General features: G+C 44.6%; 3 protein-coding genes across 19 annotated transcripts in view; 1 reads left to right on the forward strand and 2 right to left on the reverse strand.

The window, feature by feature from the left end:
* Positions 1-8,931, reverse strand: part of GTF2E2 (general transcription factor IIE subunit 2) — a 36,182-nt gene extending 27,251 nt beyond the window's left edge. For both annotated transcript variants that reach the window (XR_014590235.1, XM_083862486.1), the window contains exons 1-2: positions 8,878-8,931; positions 8,147-8,313 (exon numbers count right to left, since the gene is read on the reverse strand). Coding sequence is in view for 1 of the 2 variants with exons in the window: in XM_083862486.1 (XP_083718612.1) it covers positions 8,147-8,309 (163 nt within the window). In the remaining variant the exon portion in view is untranslated. The remainder of the gene's footprint in view (positions 1-8,146; positions 8,314-8,877) is intronic.
* SMIM18 (small integral membrane protein 18) lies at positions 138-4,822 on the forward strand. 3 transcript variants are annotated; one of them, XR_014590237.1, is made up of 3 exons: positions 138-248; positions 3,498-4,273; positions 4,497-4,822. XR_014590237.1 is itself a non-coding variant. In XM_083862489.1 (2 exons), exon 2 carries the CDS (start codon positions 3,543-3,545, stop codon positions 3,837-3,839), a length of 297 nt encoding a protein of 98 aa, XP_083718615.1. In that variant the 5' UTR covers positions 138-248; positions 3,498-3,542; the 3' UTR covers positions 3,840-4,822. The 3 variants fall into 3 exon arrangements, 2 of the variants coding, with proteins under 2 accessions (XP_083718615.1, XP_083718616.1); XM_083862489.1 differs by having other exon boundaries at positions 3,498-4,822; XM_083862490.1 differs by having other exon boundaries at positions 162-252; positions 3,498-4,822.
* Positions 8,932-9,051: 120 nt separating the features above from the next.
* WRN (WRN RecQ like helicase) overlaps positions 9,052-25,925 on the reverse strand; it is a 29,297-nt gene continuing 12,423 nt past the window's right edge. For 9 of the 14 annotated variants that reach the window (XM_083862478.1, XM_083862468.1, XM_083862475.1 and 6 more), the window contains 24 exons: positions 25,622-25,689; positions 25,339-25,447; positions 23,747-23,815; positions 23,162-23,244; positions 22,750-22,856; positions 21,863-22,050; positions 21,572-21,749; positions 20,866-21,047; positions 20,420-20,521; positions 19,966-20,058; positions 18,484-18,622; positions 17,537-17,710; positions 17,359-17,456; positions 17,003-17,078; positions 16,766-16,836; positions 15,579-15,657; positions 15,179-15,291; positions 14,882-14,996; positions 14,203-14,328; positions 13,159-13,321; positions 12,438-12,652; positions 11,239-11,310; positions 10,621-10,755; positions 9,052-9,358 (listed from right to left, as the gene is read on the reverse strand). In XM_083862478.1, coding sequence (XP_083718604.1) covers positions 9,236-9,358; positions 10,621-10,755; positions 11,239-11,310; positions 12,438-12,652; positions 13,159-13,321; positions 14,203-14,328; positions 14,882-14,996; positions 15,179-15,291; positions 15,579-15,657; positions 16,766-16,836; positions 17,003-17,078; positions 17,359-17,456; positions 17,537-17,710; positions 18,484-18,622; positions 19,966-20,058; positions 20,420-20,521; positions 20,866-21,047; positions 21,572-21,749; positions 21,863-22,050; positions 22,750-22,856; positions 23,162-23,244; positions 23,747-23,815; positions 25,339-25,447; positions 25,622-25,689 — 2,878 coding nt within the window. In that variant the 3' untranslated portion in view covers positions 9,052-9,235. The remainder of the gene's footprint in view (positions 9,359-10,620; positions 10,756-11,238; positions 11,311-12,437; positions 12,653-13,158; positions 13,322-14,202; positions 14,329-14,881; positions 14,997-15,178; positions 15,292-15,578; positions 15,658-16,765; positions 16,837-17,002; positions 17,079-17,358; positions 17,457-17,536; positions 17,711-18,483; positions 18,623-19,965; positions 20,059-20,419; positions 20,522-20,865; positions 21,048-21,571; positions 21,750-21,862; positions 22,051-22,749; positions 22,857-23,161; positions 23,245-23,746; positions 23,816-25,338; positions 25,448-25,621; positions 25,690-25,925) is intronic. The other 5 variants (XM_083862479.1, XM_083862480.1, XM_083862476.1 and 2 more) reach the window with 5 other exon arrangements.

The raw sequence follows: 25,925 nt of genomic DNA on the forward strand, positions 1-25,925 counted from the left end.
TAACGAGCACATCCCATCCCAAAAAAACGAGAAAGGGAGGGGTTTGCTTCTTATTCCAGACAGTAAGAGTCATATTTATGAATGATTTACTCCTGGGGTTGAGGGCTCGATGCAAATGAGCACAAAGGAAGTTGTCAGCAGCATCGTGCTCTGGCCAATGGAAGGAAAGCTCCATCTTAGCTGTGCCATAGGCTGCACTAAAAAAAGGGACCAGAACGGCGCTCTCTCAGCATCCTTTCACACAAGAGGTAGGTGTGTATCATTTTATAACATTCTCTGAGGTTTATCTTGATTACTGAAAAAAAATATGCCTGTAAGCTGAGAACCTGTAAAAGCTTCTTGGAATCAGGATGATTTTTCTCTAGGCTGAGCTGGGTTTACCCCGCTGAAGGCGGAGGAGCTTGTCTTGCACAATCAGACAGGCACTTTCACCATCTGTGCACTAACAGAAAATTGATGACCACTCCATCTTACAGCAAAGCTAACACAACAAGCCAAGATTCAGTAAACAAAATGGATTTCATCCTTACAGGGGAGGTGACTGGTTTCCTGCAGCCTCACATTCCTTGTGATTGATCTCTATGTGTTTTCACAGAAATGACAGCGAAAGGGTTTTCCTTAAAACAAAGACAGCTCCAGCCAAAATGTGAGATATGTTACCTCCCAGGGGGCATTCTGTAAATTAGGCTGCTTAAAAGAGATCCGTGTGTGTGTAAGAGAAACCTGTTCTATAAATATGGTATACACCAGGCAGGGAGAAAATCCCTCTGCCTGCTGTTATCTTTGGAAATAGTGTAGCAGCCATCGATACAAGGCAAACAGCTGGGTTAGAATGCACCTGAGATTTGTAAATGCTTTTACCCCGAGACGTCTGCTCAGTGCTTTCTTAAACGGGACTTCCTCAGTGCTGCATTAAAAGGATTTTCTGCCAGTCATTTCCCTCTACTCCATGAATATGATTTCAAATAAAGCTGCTCCTCTGCAGTGCCCAAAGATGCTAATGCTTTTAAATTAAAACCTCATGCAGATATTAGAGGAACCAGTTCATGAAATATTTAACACACTGCATTTTGGATATGTACAATTGCTGACTTGATTGCAAATCAGACTGGCTGATGATATGAATCTGAACTCTGCTGTTACAAAATAAGTAAAACTGCAGGAAACCAGCCCATTTTTGACAGCTTTCAAGGACACTAACCTCATTAGTGCTGTTTTAATTCTGAACAGTTGGCAACAGCTACTTCAGCCTTGTATTTTAATAATTACAGCAAAGAGTAGCTGATCTTTATCTGCCTCACCTCACTCAAATCTAAGGAGTTCATCATCTTCCTCCTCCTCAAGGAGCATTAAATTCCATCTCCTGGCATAAAGACAAACATCTCTCCACTGTGCAAACTGCTGCCCTATTGGTGGGTGTGGAGTGGGAAGGGGCTGGCTGTGGAGTGGGAAGGGAATGGCTGCCCTGATGGAGGCTCAGGAGTGGGAAGGGAATGGCTGCCCTGATGGAGGCTGTGGAATGTTAAGGGGCTGGCTGTGGAGTGGGAAGGAATGGCTGCTGCCAGCACGGCTCCTGCCTGGCCATGCCATGCCCAGTGCTCCTCTCCCCTTCGGAACAGAGCTCCTGCCTTGGCAGAGAGCTGTGCTGGCAAAGGGTGCTGGCTACGCAACGTAGACAGGACAGGCTCCTCAAGTGGCCTCAGATATTGATCACTTTGAGAAATATAAATGAAAAAAGACCCCTAAAATTACTAAATTTTGCATCACAGAAACAGTCTTGTTTTGTGCCTGGTGTTTAGTGAGCGAGCAAAGTTACACATAACAGATTCCAACAAACCCTCAATCTCTTAGAAATCCGTTTCCAAAGTTCAAAACAGAACTCCTTTCTTTCCCAAAGGTATCCTCTTGCCATTTAAAATACACAATTAAATAATGCTTATTTTAATTACTCCTCAAAGGGGACTCCAAATCCTTTTAATTCAGCTCTCCCCTCTCTCTTTCTCTCATGGATTATTTTAAAATAAGCCTTCAAGCCAACCCTTCAAAATCCCTCATGACTTTTAGCCCTATAACAGGTTGGCTGAGTTTCTTTCCCAGACTGTAACCAAATCAAGCCATTCTCTTGAAGCCAGGACTTGACTTAAGCCAGGAGTATTTTTAGCTTGGATTTGCTCTCTAAACTTTTGTTTAAAGAAAAAAACCCACTAACAATTTAATTAATCCCATCTATCTCAGTCATACTTTGTATATTCAATTACTAATTTGTGTACTGAGTTACAGATTTAACAGAGGAAACAGTAAGTTACTGCAACTGCTCCAGTAATGTCTGTATGGAACACTAATGCCAGGGACCTTCTCAACAAAAAAGCTCTTTCTTTTCAATTTAAATCCATTGAAGACAGAAGGATAAAGAACAAAATGTATAATATTTGAACAATAAAAATAAGACATAGGTCACAAGCTGGTTTGGCAGCATGATCCTGGTTTTCACGATATCATTTTCTTTAGCAGTTTCACAGAAATAAGGACAGGTGCTCAGACTGCTTTAGTACACACCATCACCACCATGTTCCACCTAAAAACTCCTTGCTCTTTCCTCAAGGAAATATGGAGATCTGACTTGACCTCCTCCTCCCACACCCAGTTTTAAATTCCCTGAGAGATTCAAAGGTCATTATGACGTTCTACAGCCACAGCAGACAACCAGCAGTTACTGTAGCTCCCTGGACAACTTTTATTACATTAGGCTACGGAGCAAAGGCAGATTTGCTGAAGCAAACTTCTCGCTTATCTCCCCCCACAGCACAGAGCAGCCTCTTCCTCTGCTGGGTGCCAACATAGAGTGCTGGAGCCAGGGTAAAGCAGAGTTGAAAATAAGAAATAAAAACTCCTCAGAAAGGGTTGGGCTTTCCTTGTTATCCACCTCAGTGGGTAAGGCACCACAAACGAGATTTTAAACACTCTCAGTGCCTTCTGGGCAGCCAAGTCTCTCCAGGACAAAGTCCTCAGCAGCAGAAGGGCAGGGGGATGATCAGGTCAGGAAATCTGCCCTCCTGAAGTCAAGAGAGTTTTGCAGGTGAACAAGTCTCTGCTAACAGGCAATTCCAAAATAATAAGGCCTTTCACACCATGCAAGTGGCAGCCTCAAGACTGATGATGAACAGGTGGTTGAAACCACTGTACACCTTGAAAATCTAGTTTGTAAGCTTTGTTTGTGCATAAAATTGAAATAAAGAAGCAAAGCTCTCTCATTCCTGCATAACTTACACCACATGATGCCTGCATGAACCAGACACTGCCAAAATAAATATTCTGGTCCTATCACAAACTTATAGATCTGGAGTTTGATATTTTGATGAGCAAATGAGTATGCAACAATCCATGTTTGTAGAAACTTCAAGCACTTAGTCTGAGTTTAAGTAGTTCAAATTTGTGATACATATCACAGTATGTCCTTAATTGACAAGGTCCTCAACAGCTTTGTTTTTGTGTTTCAGCTCCCAAATCTGTGCCAGTGAGCACACTCAGACAGCTCGTCAAGAATGGCAACCCTCAACGGCACTCACTGGAACGAGACTACCACATCCATTTCCCAGTATCTGGGCTTCCAAGTGCAAAAGATTTACCCTTTCCATGACAACTGGAACACTGCCTGCTTTGTTATCCTGATCATATTCATCTTCACTGTAGTTTCTCTGGTGGTGTTGGCTTTCCTGTACGAACTGCTGGACTGCTGCTGCTGCGTGAAAAACAAAACTGTGAAGGACTTGGAGAACGAGCCCAACCCCATCAGAGCCATGATGAACAGCTTCAGGAAGCGGGAAACAGAGGTGGTGTAGGAAGCACGGAGCACCTGCACTTGGAGAACTTGGTCTGACACCTCGAATGAAGCCACTTGTACCTTACAAATGAGCAAGTCACGTGCTTTTTTCTTTTGGACTTAAATATCCATGGTTGCATTTTTATCTCTGGATGTGAGCTGGGATAATTGGCAAAGGCTTTCCATGTGCTTAGCAGAATGACAATCCATTGCAGTGTTATGGGAGGGAAAAAGATTTTTGTTTTTAGATTAACTTTTGCTGTTTATATTGAGTGATTAGCATAGAATTCTGTCTACCTGACCAAACAAATGTTGCCTAAGGTGCATAAAACTGTGTCGCTTAACTGAAGAAAACACTTATAAAATGTTCAACAGTCTGATCACATTCAGTGCAAAGACAGCAGCCTTGTCCCACCGAGTCAACCACACGGGGACAGCACAGACAGATAAAGGGTAAGAAGAAAGTTGGGAGAGAAGGGTTGGAAGCAAGAGACCCTACAGGCAGGAGAGGACTGGGTGAATTCTAGCCTTTGGCAGCACTTTTTATTATGGGTTTCTTGCTTTTAGAAGAGAGGGTGGTGGGAGGAAAACTAAGCCAACAGGAAATGGGTCCCTACAATGGTCTTTTCTAGTCCTCCTGAGGGTGGTTTGATCCTTTCTTCTCCCATCTCTCCAGTTCCAGGAACTGTTCTCTCCTTACTGGCCAACAATTTCTGGGTGTTGAGACCTGTGTAACCCATTACCTTCAGAATATCTGACCCTTTCCAAAAATCCTGCTGGAAAATCAGCTGGGATAATTCTCTGCCCCAAGGCTCCTGTTGCTTCAGAGGCAACCACAATACTACAGGGAGTTGGACATGCTGGATCTATCATCCCAAACTATCCAAAACTTTCCAAGCCAAACTGGAACTGATGGAGTTCTTGCCAAGAGCACGGAGAGTTGTGCCACGGACTTCCCACACCGAAGAGGGGAATGTCACCCAGCCCATGTGCAGCTTCCAGGTGCCAACATGAGGCCACACCAGGATCAGCCCTGTGCTAGAGAGGGCAGCTTCACTTGGCACAAGAGAATCTCACTTCATTTATCTCACTTGACTCCATCTGCCTGCTGACACATCCCAGAGTTCACACTCACCCCTTCCTCACCTCCTGACCACAGAACTCTCACACCTCTGGCTCACCAGTCCTCTGTAGTTTGTGTTGTGTCTGTGATTTTTAAAACCATTCAAGTTTTGCAGTTAGAAATGACAACTGTAATAACAGTGTCCAACAGCGTGGCCATCAGTAACTCCTGGCAAGCCCTTCACACTCCTGAACCCCACACAGAAATGTCCCAGAGCAAAGCTACAAATGGGACTAGTTATTTAACTGTATTAACCCCAGAAAACATTCCTGTCATGAAGGAAACAAAACTCACCTAAATGGCCACAGACATAAGTGATGTCACAGTCCATCCATATCCAAAAAACCTTTGTGCTATGGCCAGTACCTATAAGGATGTCTTTTTTTATGTATGTACCAAATCCCTCTCTCAGGTTGAGCATGACTAAGCTCCAGAAGATCTGGACACAGTGGAAGACTTGCTAATTGACATGTGCTGCTCCTGGTTGGTGAGATGGAGTCACAAGACACCCAGGGCACTATGAACTAGCACAGCTAGTCCAGTGATTTACCTGGAGAAGCAAACTCCCTCCTGCAGTCACAAATCCTCACAACCATTCATCTCAGACACACTTCTTACAGTGAATTTGGACCAGTCCCCATGCAGAGAATGCTTCAAGCTCCAAATCAAAAGCACAGCTGATGGAAGCCCCAAGTACAAGATAATCCACAATTCATACAAGACATACGATGAATGTCAGTGGTGATAAGGATGGCACATTACAGACTGCAAAGTCCTGCTCAAGAGGCCAGAGCAGCCGTCAGGATGCACTGAATTAATTAATGTCTCTTTCCTAAAGCAAATGCTCTGGACGCTTGCAGCAATCCCACAAAATGCCCATCGTGGCTGCACACAAGAGGGCAGCGTGTGCAACATGCCAGCCCCTGCTGCTTTGGAACGCCTTCCCGAGAAGCACAGAGAATGACAAATCTTGGGACTCATCCCAGCTTTTCATTTCACAGGTCTACAAAGGGAATGGGTGTGGGCACAAGGAACAGAAGGCAAAGGTGCCCCCCTTGCACACTACCAGAGAAGACTCAGGATGATTCTTTCCCACTAAACAGCCCCTGAAGATTTCGGCTCTTGACTACTGTTGGTGGAGATCACTGAGACAAAGGTCTTAAGACAAAGACTAAGACCACAGCCACAATTTACTACTGATTAATAAAATGAAACAAACAGACTGGATCCATTTCATTTATTGTCCAGTTCCTATTCTGAACTGAGTAAACTAGTTTTGAATTTTTTCAAGTAACTTGTTGAAATAATGATTTGAAATCATGATGGTGATGTCTGTATAGCAGTTGCTGTAGGAGCAGTGGGAAACTTAGAGCCAGACCTCACAGACAGGCTGGATTTAGCTGTGCAGTCATTTGAAGATTAGCATGGTCTCCATACCTCTCCTCCCCCAAAAAGTGACAAGGGCAGGTTCTCTGAGTCACAGAATCACAGAGCCACAGAGTGAGGGGGGACTTGTGGGCACTACACACCCAGGGACTACTAAAGCCAACACACAAACACTGTGACTCCATTTATCAGCTCTGCGGCCACTGCACCACAAAACTGGGACTGACCACCACAGTTTTTGTTTCTTTGGGGGGGGTGGGACAGGGATTCCTCAACATCAGGTTTTTACTCCAGCTCCCCAGACCCATTTCAGACACCCACACACCCTGACAGGCACCTGCCAATCTGGCAAGTGAAATAAAAAGTGGGTTTTGAGGCACTGGATTTTGACTCTGCAGCATAAAAGTGTTGGAGAAACCCCGGAACCTTTCTAGTACTGCCTGGAACACAGCCAGCAACATAAAAGATCAAGTTTATTTCCTCAGAGCCAGGCTGGGTCCCTGTTTGTGTAAGCAAATTGTCTGACAGTCACAAAAGCACTCAAAGAAACCCTCAGCCCACCAAAACCACAAAAACAAAGCGAAACCTTATTTATCTGCTCAAATCCTCCAGATCAGACCCATATCTGTACCCTCTGCCCTCTTCCTGACTCCCATCCCTTCCTCCCAGCAAACCCTGCTCACCCCAGTGACGCAGCTTAGGGTATTCCATGCAGAATTTTGTTTTATTTGGAGAGTGTGAAAAAGGGATGGATGGAAACCTGGCCTCCCTTGATTTATTTTAGATTGCCTGGCTGATGCTTTATTTGGTGCCTGAAGAGCAGCAGGCACATACCCAAATTCCCAGCTCCTCCCCTGGGACAGAAGACACTTCACTCCTCCCAAACTCCCTGACGTTTTCCTCTGTTGTTTTTAGCCCTATTGTTTCTTTCGGAGTTTAGGAGAGAGCCACAGGTGGTATTATTCAAAATATGAGCATGGGCTGAGTTTGCACAACAGGGTATTCTGTGCTTTGGTAACTCATGGCATTTGATCTGACCTTTAAAGTGCACTTGAGAACTGCCACTGCTTTTGGAGCAAATCCTCTCCCCGGTGCTCCACTTTCCACACACTCCCACTGTTCCTGGTGCTGCTTTATTTACTGTATATTTGATACTGAGAGTTGCACTATCATCCCAGGGAAATGCCACAACTCCTCAGTACAACAGGCAGAAACCTCTGGAATGCCTGGTGCTCATGAGCAAAGCTTAGCTTCCAGGTAAAACAAGGACAATTACAACGTGCAAGCCAGACAAGGTGCAAAATCCCTCTCATGTATGAATACCCTTCCACTCACAGTTACCTAATTGTTTTAGGTGCTCTCTTGCCAGAAATAATGACAGAATCATGGAATGGGAACATAGCGATCATCCAGTTCCAACTCCTGCCATGGGGACACCTCCCATGAGGCCAGATTGCTCCAGGCCCTATCCAACATGCCAAACACAGGGAAAATGAGTGACACCACTGCTACTGCCTGCCCAGCAAGCACCAAAATCCACAAACCAAAGCACAGCTTCACAGGAATCATTTTGGCAATAGCGATTCTTCCAACACAGCAACAGCAAACAAACCATGGGATGAGGTTTGACACATATGCACAGCAGGGAATGGGTTCTTCACACTGTGACTTTCTTAACAAAACTGGTAATTTAAGAGAAAGAACGGCAACAGCCACCAGCAAAACTCACAGATATAGTGTTATTCACAACAAACCATAGCTTGAAGACAAACAGTAGGAAACACCAAGCAGCTGCTGGGCAGGAGACCTCCACCCACCTGTGTTTTGTTTGGAGCTGGAGGAGCCCCCTTGCTCTACCTTGGCCTTCTTCTTCTTGGCAGCAGAGGAGTCGGAGGAGAGCGTGGGGCGTTTCTCGACGGCCGGCGTGGAGAGGGCTCGCTTCTTGAACAGCTCCCGCTCCCGCAGCAAGCTGGGGTCCATGGTTCTGACACGGGGAAAGGCGACAGAAAGGTGTCGGCGCCACTGAATTATTTGGGAGCAGAAATATCTGTTTATCACGGAATATGCTGAGTTCGATGGGACACACAGGGTCCAACTCTTAGCTCCCTACACAGGACATGCCAAGGATCCCACTCCGGGCCTGGGAGTGTTGTCCAAAATCTCCGTGACCTGTGTCAGGATTGGGGCCGTGACCACATCCCTGGGGAGCAATTTATTCCTTGCTTGCTCCTCCTTTTCCCGAATAAGTAACAGAGTGAAGGTGTCAGTGCACTACCGGCACCGTAAGGAGTGTGAATGGGAATGCCGAGCCCGCCCTCCCGGTCACAGCAGGGTAGGAAACCCGGGTACCAGCTTAACGAGGGACCCTCACGGCCACCGGCAGGACGGAACAAAGTGGCAGCGCGGCGGGCGGGGAACCGGAAACCACCGGCCAGAGGATGCCGGTGCCCTCGCCGCCTCTAGAGCCGCGCAGAGAGCGGGAGAGCCTCTCCCACGTCCCTGTCCCTGTCCCGGTCCCCTCAGAGCGGCCCCACGCGCGCCCGCTCACCCGCGCACCGCCGCCACCGCCGCCGCCTAGCGAGCCATGCCGTTCCCGGCAGCCCCCGCGCCACGCCCCGCCCCGGAAACGGGCCGCCCGTCGCCATGGCAACGCGGCCCGGCCCGGCCCCAGCCCCCGACACACATACATATACACACAGCGCCGTTATTTTTTAATTCCTTTTATTAAGATCCCGTTTCACACAGTGAAAAAGTCCTAAACGTGCTGCTTGAGGAAGAGAAGAGGCAGCAGCAGGGATAATGCGGAGTAGAGCAGGGGCAATTAAAGCCCCCGCGAAGCAACAATCTGTGCAGATAATGCTCGTGGTGGTGGGGAAGAAGATAAAAAATAATTTTGATTTCCGTATTCAACTGAAAATCCCTTTTCTGGTTTCTGTTTTGCACTTCTTGGTCTGGGTGACAGGTCCAGCTTGTGCTGCCGAGGTTCCAAACCATTCTGGGACCCTCCTCTTAGCAGGGGGATGTGGGTTCTGGAAGGAAACAAAAGCACAAACGTGGAAGGAAATGCACATCGACAGCCTGGATCATTTGCACAGCTCTACTCCTCAAATTCAGGCTCAGCTGGAGCCGTGAACTGTCCAGTTTGTTCATAGAAGGCTTATGCCTCACTGAAATCCAACACCTTATCCAAGTACCTAAGAGACTGAGAATTAAACTCTGAGAAGATTTGCACTCACAGCAATATCCAGATTCAGACTGAAGCAAGGGGTTCAACAAGTGGTGCTGGTCAGAGAGACATGAATAAAATAAGAGTTTTTAAATAAAAACTCTTAATGTCTGCTCATACAGCTCGTGCTCCTATAGACACCAGTGCAAAAATCCTTAATGTGACCAGCACAGTCTCACAGAACCCTGTACTTAAAGGGAAAAAAAAGAACCAAATGTCCTCTTAAAATGTTGGAAGCATCTGCCACGAGATAGCTGAAAAAATGTACTGGGGGACAAGTTTCCTGTGGCAGTCTGCTGCTGTCCAAGTGGGATATTTGGACAGAGCAAGGACAATAAAAGCATCACTGCCTCAGGGATGTCGCTGAGACAAAAGGTTCAGGCATTTCACTGTGTCCTCTCTAATCGAGGGACTTGCAATTGCAGTTAAAGCAATAATGGGACCTACAAAGAGATGCAGAACAACATTCATGACCTCTCATTGATAATTTTTTACACCAAAAACCTCAAGAGTCTACTTATAGAGAACCTCAACAGGCACTTTAATGTGTTTATCATTGGATAAATTCACTCATTTGAAAAATACAGTTAACATTGAGCTTCCTGAACACTTTAGACCAAAGCTCTTGAGAGAGCAGACAGGAACAGAACACTTGAAACACAAAGTTTGTTCTGAATGCATGTTCCACAAGTCCACAGTAATTCACTGATGGGATTAGCTAAATTTAGGGAATATAGGATGACACTTCCAATAAAAGCATGTTAAGTTCAGGTCCAAATTTTTGACCTTTTGTAATACATGCTTGAGGAGTGTCTAGGGAACAGTGGCATGCTCCCACAAGCCACTCAGTCAGGTAAAACAAAATCCTCCAGTATTAAACCAGAAGCTTAGGGACATCATCTTCCTCAGCAAATCCAAAAGCAATTTAAATTTCCCAAGTTTCTGGTAGTGCGAGTTCAGGCCAAAGTTTTAGACACCGTCTGGAGCCCAGAGAAAAGCTGAGAATTTGCTGGTTGAAGATCCCCACCCCAGTCACTAGGTCCGGGCTGTGCTCTGCAGTCTCACCTTTGGCGGAGAGTCAAAGAGCTCCTCCTCCTCGGGATGGAGGGCGGGATGGTTGGTAGAGGCTGGAGGGATGGCGTTTGAGGGGCCTGCTGCCCCCGTGCTCCCTGCCTGGCTGCCATCCCCGCTCCCTGCAGCCTTCCCAAGGGACAGAAAGGAAGCACAGTGTTACCAGGGTCACAGTCCCTCATCAACGAAGTTCCAACACCTCTGCTGAATGAGGGCACTGCCGATTTCTTATTCATTCCACCACAATAAAAGTTGTGCGAGTGAAATTCGTGCATTTCAAACACACAGCAACTGGAAATTCTACTTGGGCCTTTTTTTTGTTTTTTTTTTCAAAGTGGAAAAAAACACTTCCTCCATTGCTATGGCTCTGAAAACTTGAAATATTTACTTCTGACTCACAAGTGTTATATTCTCAAATGTGTTTTTACAGGTAAAATGTCAGTTAAAAACAGCACAGAGATATTAACTTGTGTTTTTTATATCATCCCACTGGTCACAGGTTGCAGCACTCATGCTGACATTTTTGCATCAGCCACACATCCCTGTGTTACCAAAATCCTCCCTAATGGCAAGTTTACCACGTGCTTTATTAGAGTAAGAACATCTGATTACCAAAGCCGAAGGCGCCACATGCAGATGGCTTTTCTCTGCTCCTTCCTTGGATGCTGGATTGATCCCATTACCCTGTAAAAGCAGCAGCAATGTCAGGCCATTCAACTCCAAGAACATCCATTATGAGATTTAAAATTGCTTGCTACAGAGAATTATTAGAACCAGGATGTCTTCTGAAGGAGAAGTAAATAAAGACTGTTTGGATTAGCTTTTGGATTTGCATCTGTTCCTTTGGATTATATTAATTTGATTACTAATAGCATGACATTCCCACTATTAGCTCCAGGAGCTAACAATAGCAGGGAAAAGTGTGATCAGAGCTCAGGCAATTGGGCTGTCAGGAGGTCAGCTGCAGCAAAAACAAGCCTCTGACACAGATATTGCACTTAGGGAAGCAAGAAAATCAATTTGGCAAAATGGCAATGCTTGAAAAATTGTTTGAGACAGTGTTTAAGAAATCAGCCCAAAGCTCTGTAAGGAACAGATATGAAATCCCAGCACAGGCAGCAGGACTTTGAATATGGCATTTCTTTTTACCATTCCCAGCAGGTGCCACTCAGTGCAGGGTGTCCTTTGCACAAGGTGCTGAACTGGGACCTGGGGTTACAGAGGCCAGCAGAGGGCTCAGACTACCCTGGATCTTCTCAAACAGCAACAAAGAGCTTCTTATTTCCCAAGATTTGTCCTCCAGGAGACACTTGTTATCAGGCCATGCCCAGCAGTTTCAAGCAATAAAGGTAGACAAAGACTGAGACTTTCCTGGCTGCAATTGCCTCTGGGTTATTCACCCTCTTAACCTTCCTGCATAGTGGGACAATCTCTTTTCCCACATCAGGATGGTTGTTAGGTACCAATGCACAGAAACGAAGCAAGGGCACAACCCAGATTTGGTTGCTATGAAGGAACAAGTATCCACATTTTCATACTCCAGTATGAACTTGTAATGTGTGTAACAAATCACAGCTAAGCTGCACAGGTCTGACCTCTTACTAGGTCAATACTTATCCCAAAAGAACTCTATTTCTGCTCTGAGCATTCCTCTGAGGAGGAAGCAGTTCTACTCAAAGCTGAGGGAGAGATGGATTGGGAAGATGAAACACTAAACACTGCTGGAAGCACCAACAACATTCTGTTAGTCTGTTCCTACAAAGAAAAGATCATTTTACAGAAGAACAGTTTCATAACTTTCTTTTACTAACCTGTGTTTTATTCCACAAGGCACCTTCCCTGCTTGCTTGATCTGCTCCTCTTTTTTCCTGCTGCCCTTCAGGCCACACTAACCTTCTTTTGATACCTATGCCATCCTGAGATTTATTTCTATCCCCTTTCTCCAATAGTGCAATCATCATCTTGATCAGATACAGCTCAATATTTGCAGGAGTAAGTTTTCTAATTTCTTGAATTTTGGTTGTGTCTTGGAAAAAACATAAATACAACATTAATTGTATAAGCTTCTGGCCCCTTATGCAGTTTTCTTAATATTATAATATTAATATTATAAAATACATTCGTTGTGCCTCATTAAAGCATGGGATGGATTAAGACATAGAAAAGGTAAGAAGATAAATATGTATGATAAGATCATGCAATTAATTCTCAGTGTGTTTTCTGAGGATGCCAAGACTTATTATTGTATATTACTTATACATTACAGGAATATTTTGTCTGGCTGATGTTTTTTTCCCAAAAACATTTAAGATTTATTTAAATACAGATTTAAGAAGGACGTCTCAATCATTTCCATACAATCGAGTCAAAGGATTTGTAAAGGTCTTGCCCCATTGTTACGGCTCATGATAGAGCTGTTTTACCACTGACATTTGGGAGGAAAGCAGTGCCCCTGGCAGTGCCCCAGCCTTGCAGGACTGGTGGAGCTGTATCAGGAATGAGGAGGCTCAGGTAAGGGGGGGTGGTGCTTACCGGAGTTGACAGGAGGGTTACGAATAACATCCCTGAGGACCTGCTGGACTGCAGGAGTCAAACCCGCCCGCTCCAGGCTCACGGCGCGCCCAGCCCTCAGGGCCTGGCACAGGTGAGCCCCCACCACAGCCAGGGGCAGGGATCTGCACTCACTTATGGCCCCCTGGGGAAACAAAGGCACTTTGCATGGCACAAGTGTCATTCCCAAAATACAGTCCAGAGACACCGGCACACAGCAGCACAACAAAGCTCTCCAAAACACTGCATTATTTTTAGTAGCTGCCTCGTTTCTTTTCCAGCTTGTCAAGGGTGTTTCTCTCTCAAAACTTCATGGCTTGAGTGCAACACCTCACCCTGAACTTAGCTGAGATGAAGGAGCTGTGGTGCACCTGACCTCTCAGGGGCCAACATAATACAGAACATCCACACAGAACACAGATAACAGCACCAAAGCAAATTCCCCCTCATTTTCACATGTTGGATGAATTCTCCTCTTAAAACGTTTGCTTTGAAGGAAAGCATCTCAGACTTGATTGATCCAAACTTGTTTTTCTCAAGGACAGATTTCCAACTAGAAAGAATCTTGTACTCTTCAAAAAAGCCCATTTCAAGTTTCTACTCATTTGTCCACAAGGAATACACACACTGTGCATATATCATCAGGATTAGTGGATACAGAACATCAAGTTGCCCATTAATAACTGTAAACTATTTCTTGTTAATTCATCCTTAGCTACACTTTTAACTTGGGGACCACCTGACCCATACTCTTGGGAGCAGCAAAGCAAAAGCCAAAGCAACTTGAGTTGCTTACTGTGGAATTAAAAACTCGCTGCATCCCACCTCAGTTTTCCATACCACTACTTCAGAGGTAAGTAAGAGGATCTGCCATTTCCCGGGAAAGGTACTACCTCAGGGTTTTAAAGCAACCTATCCAGCACTGTGGAGAAGATTTAAGAGAACTTGCACATCTCCCTCCTCTAGACAAAGCATTCCTGCTGTAAGTTTTCAGCAAAGCAAAATCCTCCACAGCCAAGAGCTTACCAGAGAGTAGTTTTTCTCTTGGAACAGGATGTATGTGACCTCCTCTGAGGGAGAAAGGGCTCTAGCACACTTCCAGGGAGATGCTTCTTTCTGAACCTTAGATTCAGATGTGGAGAATGTGTTGGTCTAAGTGAGATAAAGCAGAATTAAATTAATTTTATCCCAGGGACAAACAATGGATCACCCTCCCATTATCTGAAGTTATCTGACAAAGTAACACTAACATCTCTCTGGAGGTTGGTTTTGACCCCAACTCCATGTTCTTAAAAAAAAAAAGTAAAGAAGGGAGGGAAAGCTAAAGCAAGGAAAGAATCCAGATGGACACCCACACGTTTCCATCTTACTAAAACCAGCATGGTCCAAGGAACTTGGAAAAGAAAACCAGCCAGAACAAAGTGCCCAGGCCAACACATGGTCTTAGGTAATCCTCATCCATGTGAGACTATTCCATCAGAACAAACTATGGTATTCAGTCTGCATGGAAAACTTCTCAATTTGAGCTAAACTTTCTCAGACTCTCTGAAAACAAGTAAAAAACTAGGCATGCTTTTGGTTCCCACTGCTAGATCAAAGTATTTTCTTGTGAAACAGAAAGACAACTCCATGGAATCCAATAGCTGCAGAACAAATCCCATGCTTAAGGCCCCTGCCAAGGAGAAGACACTTGAGTTCATCGTACCTGCAAACCATTTACTTGGCAGAAGTCCTTAATTTCAGCCAGGAGAGGCATCAGCATGGTGGACTTGGCTTCAGAAACGCCATCAATTTTCTTCAGGTTCTCAATGCTTGTAGGCCTGGTTTAGCATGAAAAATGCAACAGCATTAGACATTCCCGAAATATTGCTGCCTATTGCCTTTTAGTAGCTGGGAGAGGCACTTCAGATGCCTCCACTCTCCCAACAGAAGCAGGAAAGGGATTTGTGACTTGGCTTGCAAGCTCCCCAGTTTGTACAACACATCTGCATGCTGGCTTTACCTTATCCGGGCCATCTCCACCAGGATCTTATTGGTTGCCAAGACAGCTGGAGGAATTTCCTTCTCATTAGCTACCTTCTGTCTAGCAGTCAGCAGCTTGCCATACAGAGCAGTCTGGGAAAGAAGGAGCCAAATCCTCAGCTCTACATCACTCATAGGTATAATTGTTACAAGAGCAAAAGTTATCACCTCCCCGATCTTTCCAATAATACACAAAACCCCTGCAATCCATTAATCCCTCCTTGTGTATTTCAGTCCTATTCTGGGACCTGTATTCAAAACAACTCAGTAGTTTGAAGAGCTGTCCAAGCCAACCATCAAACACAGCCAAACACAGAATATCTGTGGTGTGCAGGTAGACTGCAATTCAGAGATATCCTTCCTATCCCAGAAAAGCTTACCTCTAGTTCTTTGTCTTGGGATGAAACACCTGGTGCTTGGGGCTTCAAAGGAGATTTCAGTGGTGAGCGCCCTGAAACACTAACAAAACATCAAGTCTTGCTTTAGATCAGTTTATTCAGGGACTTGGTTCAAGGCTGTGGGAGAGCAGCAGCCCAACTTGTTTTGCCAGCTCCAACAGCACCTCATGCCAGCTCTGCCCCCAGGCAGGACTGGAGCTGGTTGGGATACAACCAACAGTATCCTTAATGTCACAATTCCTCTGATCTGGTACTGGAACCTAAAAACGGTCTATTATTGTACAAAGCTCAAGCAGATGAAATAAATCTGTGGGAGTCTGGGTGGAAAAAGGCCTGACTCAACTCAGCAAGATCTCTCAGTGCTGGATTCCCATATCTTGAACAAAAACAAACTCTTAACAGTCACTCATTCCCTAAGACATCTCACCTTTCATTTTTCGCCCATGGCAGAGAACATTAATCCTGGCAAACAGCACTGATCACCTTAAAACCATCAGTGACAGGGACACAGCTGCTGTGCTCTGAGTGGAATTAGCACAGATCCCTGTCCATGGGCTCAGGGACATTTACCCTTGACTGGACTACCATGATTACACTGCAGTATCTGTTAGCACACAAGTCAGAATAAGAGCTTCCTTCCCTAAGCACAGTGCAAAGTAACTTAATTTGGATTTAACTCTCCCTAAAATAATGTGTCTTCACAGGGCTGCAGTGGTAACTATTCACCTAAGTGATAGGGCCTCTCTTCCTGCCATCTGCCAGCACCAGAATGGTGTCCTGAAGGAGGAATCCACTCCTCAGAAATACAGGGGGCATTTAATCTGAGGCAGCACATGAGCCAGGAAAACAAATTACTTGGTCTGCTTTTTGCAAAAGGTTATTTGACCTGAGGGAGCCTTGAGTTGGTCGCAGTCTTCTCCAGACTAGTGTGGAAAAGGCAGAGCCCTCCATGCACCCTGATGTTAAGTGTGGAATCTTGCAAATACAATATATTTTGAAATATAATGCAGTGTACAGCAAGTTTTAGGCACTAGTCCTTTTTTAATGTATTAAACATTTCAACACCCATTTCACAAGATAAACTTTCATTTTAACAGTCCCCTGCCAAGCAGTATCCCCATTAACACAGTCAGAATTAGGTAAATCTGTTTTAATTTCAAATACTGTACCTGTTAAGCATGTTAGTGCTTCTTGGAGGAGTTTTACCATTTCTGTAATTGAACATCTCATACAGAGACATCTATAAAAAAAACCAGAAGAACAAGACAAATGCTAATTTTACCATCTTTTCACTGAGTTTGTTGTAGATAAAACAATAATTTGTGGTATGGGTCCAAGTTGGGTTGTTTTTTTTTTAACCTGAGCAAAGACGGCTCGCACTGCAGGAGGGTTGTACTGGTACAGACCTGCTTGCCTGGTGACTGTGTTGCTCCTTTTGTGCCTGGGGAGCGCTTCCTGGAGGGCACAGGCGAACACTTACTGCTGTAATGAAATTAATTATATCTTAATTCCATTGTACGGTGACGCTGCCCTTCAAAAAATAACATTTTGCTAAATAAACTGATTTAAAGTTGGTACAGAGATGTATTTGGCAAATCAAGTTATTGGTTAGTTATTAGAATCGTCATTGTTCATGAAAAAAAACAGAGCACTGAGGATCTCAAAGCCTCCTCCTGTTCAACCCCGCCTTCTCCAAATGCAGATTTCAGAGACACACCTGAGGTTGGCAAAGAAGTGCTCCAGAGAACCCATGAGCTACAACTACCTGCTAGAAGCTCTCTGCAGATTAAGGTCTTCACTGGACTGTAATAGAAGACTTGGATTTGAGGCAGATCCAGCTTCTGACAGCCAGTTTCTACCCTGAAAGAAATAAACCCCATGGCTTAGCTGTGGATTACTCAGGAGGAGCTCTCAGTGGGTCATTGCACTACCAGAAATACCTTCTGGGTGAGCACACAAATGGTTGCAAACTTGCAGTTCCGGGATGGGACTTCTTTGAGGAACCCTTCCATGATCAGCTGCTGGCAGAGCAGTTTCCACCAGTTCTCTGGCCACTCTTTTCCACAGCCAAAGAGAGGGTGCCTCTGGTACCGCTCTGGCAAACGTTGAGAGCACTGGAAGTTTTGAAAGAATCTGTCAGATTTGTCCACTCCTTGCACAGGGAAGCTTCAAGTGCAATCAGTAAACCAAAATGTGAGGAGCCTCCTCTAACCTATCCCACTCCTAATCTACTTTCTGCCAAGGCCATGGCAAGTTCCTTTTTCCCTAGGTACACTTGTGTGACAATCAGCAGCTTAACTTCACTAAAAGGTTAGACAAGGAACATAATTCACCCAGTTTTATCAAGTACTACAGGTCACTCCTTTTCTCCTCAGTTTGTAAACATGAAAAGTATTTTGTTCTTATTCTAATTTATTCCCAGTGAGTTTCTTGCTTAGTATTTTGAAACAATTAAAATTAAATGTGATTAGAAATTAATTTATATTCATTCTGATACCCTACTTCCTACTTCAGTATTTCAAGCCAGACAGCCACACAAACCTACAGTGCAAACTATCCTGTGCTTTATTCAAACCTAAGCCAGCTAATTGAGCCAAGATGTTTATCCTTCATTCTGAAAAGACTGTTCTTTTCAAGATAATCAAAATGATGCATTTTCATAAAAAGTTAGAGTACAATCATCTTGCTTGTTGCACAGGGAGTGGAGCTGAGCAGCCTCCCAAAGTCCAAACCACCTCTCTACACAAACATCCATCTCTCCAAGAAAAATGGTATACACACACTGACAGGAATGTATATCCATGTGTGGAGTGACAGATCAGTGGAGAGGGACACAGCCACAGCCCCTCCCCTCAGAACACATACAAGGAGCTGCACCATCACTTACAGACCCTCGGAGAAGCAGAATTGGCATTCTGGTCCCAAACTTCTCATCCAGGGCACTCACTGCAGACAGGAGCTGATGTGCTTGCTTCCCAAAATCCTGTAATCCACCAAAGTCACTGGAGGCTGCAAGGCAGGAGCCACTGAAAGACAGAGGGGAAGCCAAGCTTAACGCAAACAAATCAAGTTCCCTCTCCCTTGCTCCAAATGTTGTCAACCCAGTGATTAACAAAAAAATTAAATGAAATAACCACAAGTGATTGACTTGTACTTAGTCCCTAATGTCAGCCCTAGTTCTGTACATTTAAACACGTTTAAATTTTGTATCAATGTAACTTCAAGGCACATTTATGTTTCTATCATTGTAACTCCTCGGACAACTGCCCAGCCCAACAGTAAGTTCTCCATGACAGCTGTTGTTAGGAACATTGTCTCAGTGATCTTTTGAATTCAGTACTTAAATGTTTGCATTGATTTGGGCATGCACAACATTTCTTTAACTGCACTTAAAAGCTTTTTTTCTGTTTCTTTAAGAACATAAAGGAAAAACAAAAACCAGAAGTAAAGAGCAACTCCATTAAAGGCTATGTAAGGTTTGTTAAAAGTATTTCTTACTGACTGAAAGAACCCACTAAAAGATTTTGGCACTGGCACAAACCACTTTTAAGGAGAAAAATGAAAATTATCTATTTCAAGTGACTTCAGTTCTGCAATACAAATTCACTACCTGGCTCTTTATTAGCACAGCAAGTTGGCTGCCAAAAGGGAAATTATGATTTCTTAAATTCTTTTTTTACTTAGTTGTAGTAGAGGCCAGGCAAAGCTGTCCTAATCCTTGATATACAGAAATTCAGTAGCTAAATTGGTAACACTTCTCCAGAAAGCAACACAGCCTAACATCTTGCCTGGGATCAGAAAGCATCAGGCTAACAGCAAGAGCAAGGAATGCTTTACTGTAACTTCAGGGAAAGCCTAATTGTAACTACAGAAGGAAGTGACAAAGGAGTTTCTGCTCATACCTCTGTGACTATCAGCCTCCTGAGCCCCCCTCAGCACATCCATGAGATTATTAGCAAGGTTAAAAGAGCACATGTCAGCACAGGAGAACAGCTCCCTGGACACTGAGGCAATTTAGCCTTAGACACCTGGTACCACACACCATTTGCAAGCCTTGTCTTTTGGGATTAATTACCTAACAGGGCTTAAACTGATGAATAGAAGCTTTTTTTCACTGAGTGTTGCTCTAAACCCCTCTTAGGAACTGTGATCCTGCTCTGCTTCCAGGCTTTCCCACAGCCTGACTTAGAGCTTATCATGGTTTGCTCGACTCACTAGAAAAAGGTTAGAGAGATGTCCAAAAATAAACCTCAAGCTGAACAGCTGCAAGATCAGATGCATGAAAGTCAATTCTTTTAGATAATTTGCCTTGTAAGTCAGTCTGAGAGAACATAACCTCTAGGATCAGCCTTCAGGGAAGAAAGCTTACCTGGACCTGCAATTATCACAGCATTCTTCTGTGCCCATGATGCCAGAGGAAACCTTTCGGAGTTGTCTGTCTTCAAAATGAGACAGGATGATTCTACCCAAGGGAACAAAAAGAATTCAATAAAAGACCAAGAATTTACACATGAAATTCATTGCCGAAAATGGAGTTGAAATCAGCATCATTAATTAATTCACTGGGGAACCAATTATTTAGCCTTGCTTCCTCTAAAGAAAAAGTCTTTTTTAAAAAAAAGCAAATAAGGAAATGTATGAATGTGCTGAAGGTTGTACTTTTGATAGTGCTTATTAATCTAGAATAGAATGTTCTGTGCTTGTAGAACACATTGTGAGCCTGAAATGCCTTCTAGTTACAACCCCCAGCTGTACCTGAGTCCCAGCAGCTCTTACCAAAGCTGCCTGCAGTGACAGGGCACTAAATAGGTTCCAGCACTCACTTCCTCCTGCAGCTATTGGACACCAGGTACTTCTCCATCTTTGCCAACATCTTCAGCTTGTACAGCCGGAACTTTTCATTGTGGATCTCGTTCAGGAGGCGTCTGAGACAGAGGCAAAAAATCCAGAGCCTTAAAGGCTGACCACTATTCCCCTGCCCCAAAAATGAAATAAGTCAGACAAAGCTTGCTAATTCACCAGGAAGAGCTAGAAAAAATATCCTACTAAAACCAGACCTAAGCTGCCTGCCTGCTTCTCCACCACCTTGATCCTCAGAGCATGGGGCACACACAGGAGAACACTTTATTCATATTCTTATGCATTATCCCAAAGAGGCTACAACAGGAGAGAGACAGAGACACAGACAGCTTCTTCCAAGCCCACAGGCTGCTGAGCTGCAGAGACCCCTGGCAAAAGGCCCCGAGGAGGGCTGTCTGCAGAGCTTTACCTGTTGCAGGCCAGGTCTGTGGCAGCCCAGAGGACGTGGCAGGCAGCGGGCAGCCCGTCTCGCCCCGCTCTCCCCATCTCCTGGTAGTAGGATTCCATCTCCTTGGGAGCCCCGTAGTGGATGACCAGCCGGATATCTGCCTTGTTGATGCCCATCCCAAAGGCCACCGTGGCCACCACGCACTGCAAAACAGGAGCCACGGGCCTCCAGGTCAGCCCAAAGGACACTTGGTGGGAATCTGCTGCCACAGACACAAAACTCAGCCTGAATCACAACAGCTTCAGGCCTACAGTGCTGAGCTTGGCCAGAGCACAGCCATAGGATTATAACTGTGACAGGGATGATGGGCTGTGGGAAATGCAGGAGTGTCTTCAAGTAGCTGTTCTCTACAGGCATGAAACAGATTGTGAAAAGGAACACGAGAAGTCCCAGGGTATCTCTGCTGCCCAGGAAAGAAGCAGCTCACAGAAATTGTGATCTTGTTCCAGCTACCACCACTTTCCTTGGATACCATTTTTAAGGGAATTACTACAGAAATTCAAAAGACAAGCCAGGAATCTTATTCCTGTCAGCACAGACCAGCAATTTCTTCACCCAGAATTGCAGACAGAGGACATGGCTAACACAGGTTGATATTCCAAAACTTTCTTCTACCAAAAACTCTGCAATTCTAAATAAGATCAAGAGAATTTTGTTTCCTACATACCTGAATTTCATCCCTCATGAACCGGTGGTGAGTGTCTCTCCTCTGCTTGATCCCCATCCCAGCATGGTAGGTACTACAGGCCACGTTGAGTTTATTCAGTACACACACCACCTGCTCAGTGGCCTTTCTTGTAGGGCAGTAGATGATAGTGGGGCCTTCAAACTCATACACAGAACTGCTAAAAATAACAACAACAACATGTAAAGATGCAGAACAAAAAAAAAAAAAAAAAAAGCCAGCTGCCTGTAAAAAAATACATCTGAGGGATCAAAACCAGGCTTAAATCCTTACCTTCCTTTCCTAGTTAGGAACTGCTTCAAATCCCTACAGATGTCTCCACTTTGCTGTCCAACTTCCAGGTACAGGTTAGGTCTGTCAAAACTGGTACAGGTGACCTGGGGATTCCTCAGGTTCAGGCATTTCACTATGTCCTCTCTAATCGAGGGACTCGCAGTTGCAGTTAAAGCAATAATGGGGACCTGTAAAGAGATGAAAAACAACATTCATGACCTCTCATTGATAATTTTTTACACCAAAAATCTCAAGAGTCTACTGATACAGAACCTCAACAGGCACTTTAATGTATTTATCATGGGATAAGTTCAGTTATTTGAAAAATATAGTTAACATGGAGCTTCTTGAACATTTTAGACGAAAGCTCTTGAGAGAGCAGACAGGAACAGAACACTTGAAACACAAAATTTTATTCTGAATGCATGTTCCACGAGTCCACAGTAACTCACTGATGAGATTAGCTAAATTTAGGGAATATAGGATGACACTTCCAATAAAAGCATGCTAAGTTCAGATTCAAATTTTTGACCTTTTGTAATAAGTGCTTGAGGAGTGTCTAGGGAACAGTGGCATGCTCCCACAAGCCACTCAGTCAGGTAAAACAAAATCCTCCAGTATTAAACCAGAAGCTTAAGGACATCATCTTCCTCAGCATAGGGATCCCGAGCAGTTCAAATTTCCTAAGTTTCTGGTAGTCTGAGTTCAGAATGTCCTTCATTTAAACATCGGGAAAAACCTACAAAGCCCAATCACTGACAGGGATGCTCCAACTCCAAACCACCATGGTCGGTACATCCAGAGCATGACATTAAAATGCTGATATTTCCAAACTACCACACCAAACCCTTCTCTTGTATTAGAAACCAAATAAAGCCAAACCTCACCAATGGCAGAGCCTCCTTTAACAAGCCTAAACTTCTGAAGGAGTTCCTGAAGTCGTGGCCCCACTCGGAGATGCAGTGAGCTTCATCCACAGCGATGAGGGTGATACCTGGGGGACACAGAACCTCAGCACAGCAAGCTGCAGCTTTCCTGAGAAGTCACCAGCAGTGCTTTAGTTTTTGTTCCTGGAATGCTTTCTGCTGCACCAACTCTAAGTCCTCTTTCATAAAAAAATGCCCAAGAGCTTTTAGAGTCTCCCCCTCACCACAATCCAAGCTCTGTGTGATGAGTGGGAATAAATGATGTCACTACTCTCACCAATGGGTGAAAAATCTTCAATTATCAAAAAGGCTTAAATATAATTATCAATTTAAGCTGCCTGGCAACTCACCCACAGTCTTATCTCCAACTTACCAACAGTTCTGTCAAGGTCCTGAAGTAAATTTAAGTTCCCTGAACAAAACTCTGGAGTCATGTATATGACTCTATATTCACCCCTGAAAGACCAGAAAAAAAATACACTGACACAGAAGACCTCAGGCAATTAAATTCAATAAAATCATGATTGCATTGAAAAACAATATGAGGACAACAGGTTTCTGATGGGAAACAAGAGGAGTTAAGTGAAGACCATAGAAAATATTCCAGAACCACAGGAAAGCAAGGCACTACAGGAAAAGGAAAACTAGATTTGCCAGCCTTTAAAATAAGAAGGGACTGTTGCGTTGGTGATATAGGTCTAAAACCTCACTAAAATCAGGTATAGATCAGAACACAGCTGAGTCAATAAGCTCCATCTCTCCAGCCAAAAGGCACAGGAGGATGGCTGTAGCCCTCCACACACTCAGCCTGGGTGAATGCAAACAATATCCTGAGTGCCAGGTCCCAGGGCTGGACCAGAACCAGGAGTTTCAGTGATGATGGAGCAGAGAGACATCCTGTCCCTCCAGCACTCCTATGTCACAGCTCAGAGTACCAGAAAGCTTGGCAAAAACTCACCCTCTGATGGAATCCTTGACCTGTTTTGACTGAGCTGAACCAAGGTAACAAGCTGGAATCCCTGTCATTCTGCAGAAATAAAAAAGCAGTCATGAACAGACTCACCCTCCAAGCTTTAGCTTTCAGCCTGTGCCAGCACTTCTAAAGGAACTTCAAGCTGTGAGGTCAGAGACTACTTTCTTCAAGGATCTTTGTATGAAACACTTTTTGAAAAAGTAAGAGTGGTGCATGGCTCTTCCTGCCACCCAAATGCTCTTCCACTACCCCTCCAGCTGTCTCCACAAGACACACACTGGATTAGCAGGAATCAGAGAAAGGAAGACCATTTTCCTTGCACAAGTTCACAAATAAAACACCCGAAACAATATACTAAATGTATTTTCTTTAGCTATTCCCTGCTGAAGCTCCTCACATTTGGATGTGAGCCTTGATAGCCCATAGTTTTTTACCTCATTCAATCTTTTGTGAGCTACTGATGCTGCATCTGCTAATTTTAAATCAGGTGGCTGTTTTTTAATGACAAAACAATTTCCAGCTCAATTGATTCATATTTTAGCTCTTAACTTGGTGATTTGGAGCACTGTCTCAGAGCCCTTGGTTTCCACAGCTGCTCAGTCCAAACTGCAGCCAGACTGACAGACAAACTGCTGCAGTTCGTAGAAATTCAGTCCCCTCGGCCTTAAAAATGAATGACCCACTGGGAAGGTAGTGAATAAACCCCTTCCACTGAGGAAAACAGTGGAAAAGCCAAAGGAGCAGCTGAACACACAGACACCCTGCTGAGTAACAATCAAGGAGCTTAGGCTGTCCAGCCATTCATCTGCACACAGCCACGAAAATGCCACACATGATTAATGTTCTTCACTTCAAAACATCTTCATATTCCCTCTTTCACAAAAGACTCGTTCTTGCTAAGCTGGACAAGGCAGGAATGAACTAGACAACTCAGCATGAGTCCCACAGCTTCAGTGAAAAGGTGTCAGAAGTGAATAGCTCTTACAATAGGAAGTGAATACATGTGGAGAAACCATTATCAGGTATTAAAAATCAAAGAGATTTATCTTGACAACACCTAAACCCACTTATGTCAGAGTGATTTGGTGTCACCCGCAAGGTCCTCCCCTCAGATCTCTTCAGAAGTGAGGAGGGCAGGTGTTAGGAGACCTATTACACCGTCCCTCTAGAAAGCTTTGATCTGGGATTGCCTACAGCTTCCAGCTATACCCGGTTCAGATGTCACTCCTCAGACCCAAAGGAAGCCCCACCAAACTCTGACATGAGTCTGACAGCCTCAAACAGCTCCCCCATCACTTCAGCCTGGACACAAAAGGCCTCCAGAACCCAGAAATAAACGCCTTCAGAAACCTCTCACCAGCATCCATCCTTTGCAGCCTCAGCCTCTGGCTCACCTACGTGGCAAATCCAGGGATGTGAGACTGCTGACACAGGCTGTGTGTGTTCCTTGAGAAACACATGCTCTGCAGCTGACACACAAGCAGCCTGCTGTACACACAAATGGGGAATGCCAGAGGCAGAATCCATGTGAGCCCATGGGGAATGCAGCAGCCTGTCACTGCTGCCACGTTACTCACGTCAGCTGCAGCACCTGATCCTCCATCAGGGAAATGAGAGGGCAGATGACAACTCCTGTGTGCCCAGTGTAAACAGGAGGAAACTGGTAGCACAAGCTCTTTCCATAGCCTGAGAGGGGGAAAAAATAAAAACAGAAGTGAAACATCATGTTTTCTATGCAGCTACAACAGACAGTTCTGACACCTTGGTGAGCCCAAAAAACCCAAGCCATGTTTGTTTTATTACTCCCCGCCGGAAAGGGAACGACTTCTTATTGTTTCGTAGGATGCAATGGTAACTCACCAGTTGCCATGACAACAAGATTATCTCTTCTGTCTTCCAAAAGAGAATTGATCACTTTCCACTGGACCCTTTAAATTAAACAAAGGGGAATACTTGAATTTTGCCACCACAGAGAACAAGTAAATGGTATGAAACTGCATATTCTGTTGAATTGTAGGTTAAAGGGACCCCTGAGGCTGCCTCAGAGTGTTGTCTTTGCATGCTGCAGCCACTCAGACACTCCAAGTACTGCAGGCAGGGCCAGAGTGGGGATCTCTGCAAGCAGCACTTGATGCAGACACTCACAGGAGATCACAAATAATAC

The sequence above is a fragment of the Zosterops lateralis genome (genome assembly GCF_965231275.1).
Source record: "Zosterops lateralis genome assembly, chromosome: 5".
Lineage (NCBI taxonomy): Eukaryota > Metazoa > Chordata > Aves > Passeriformes > Zosteropidae > Zosterops > Zosterops lateralis.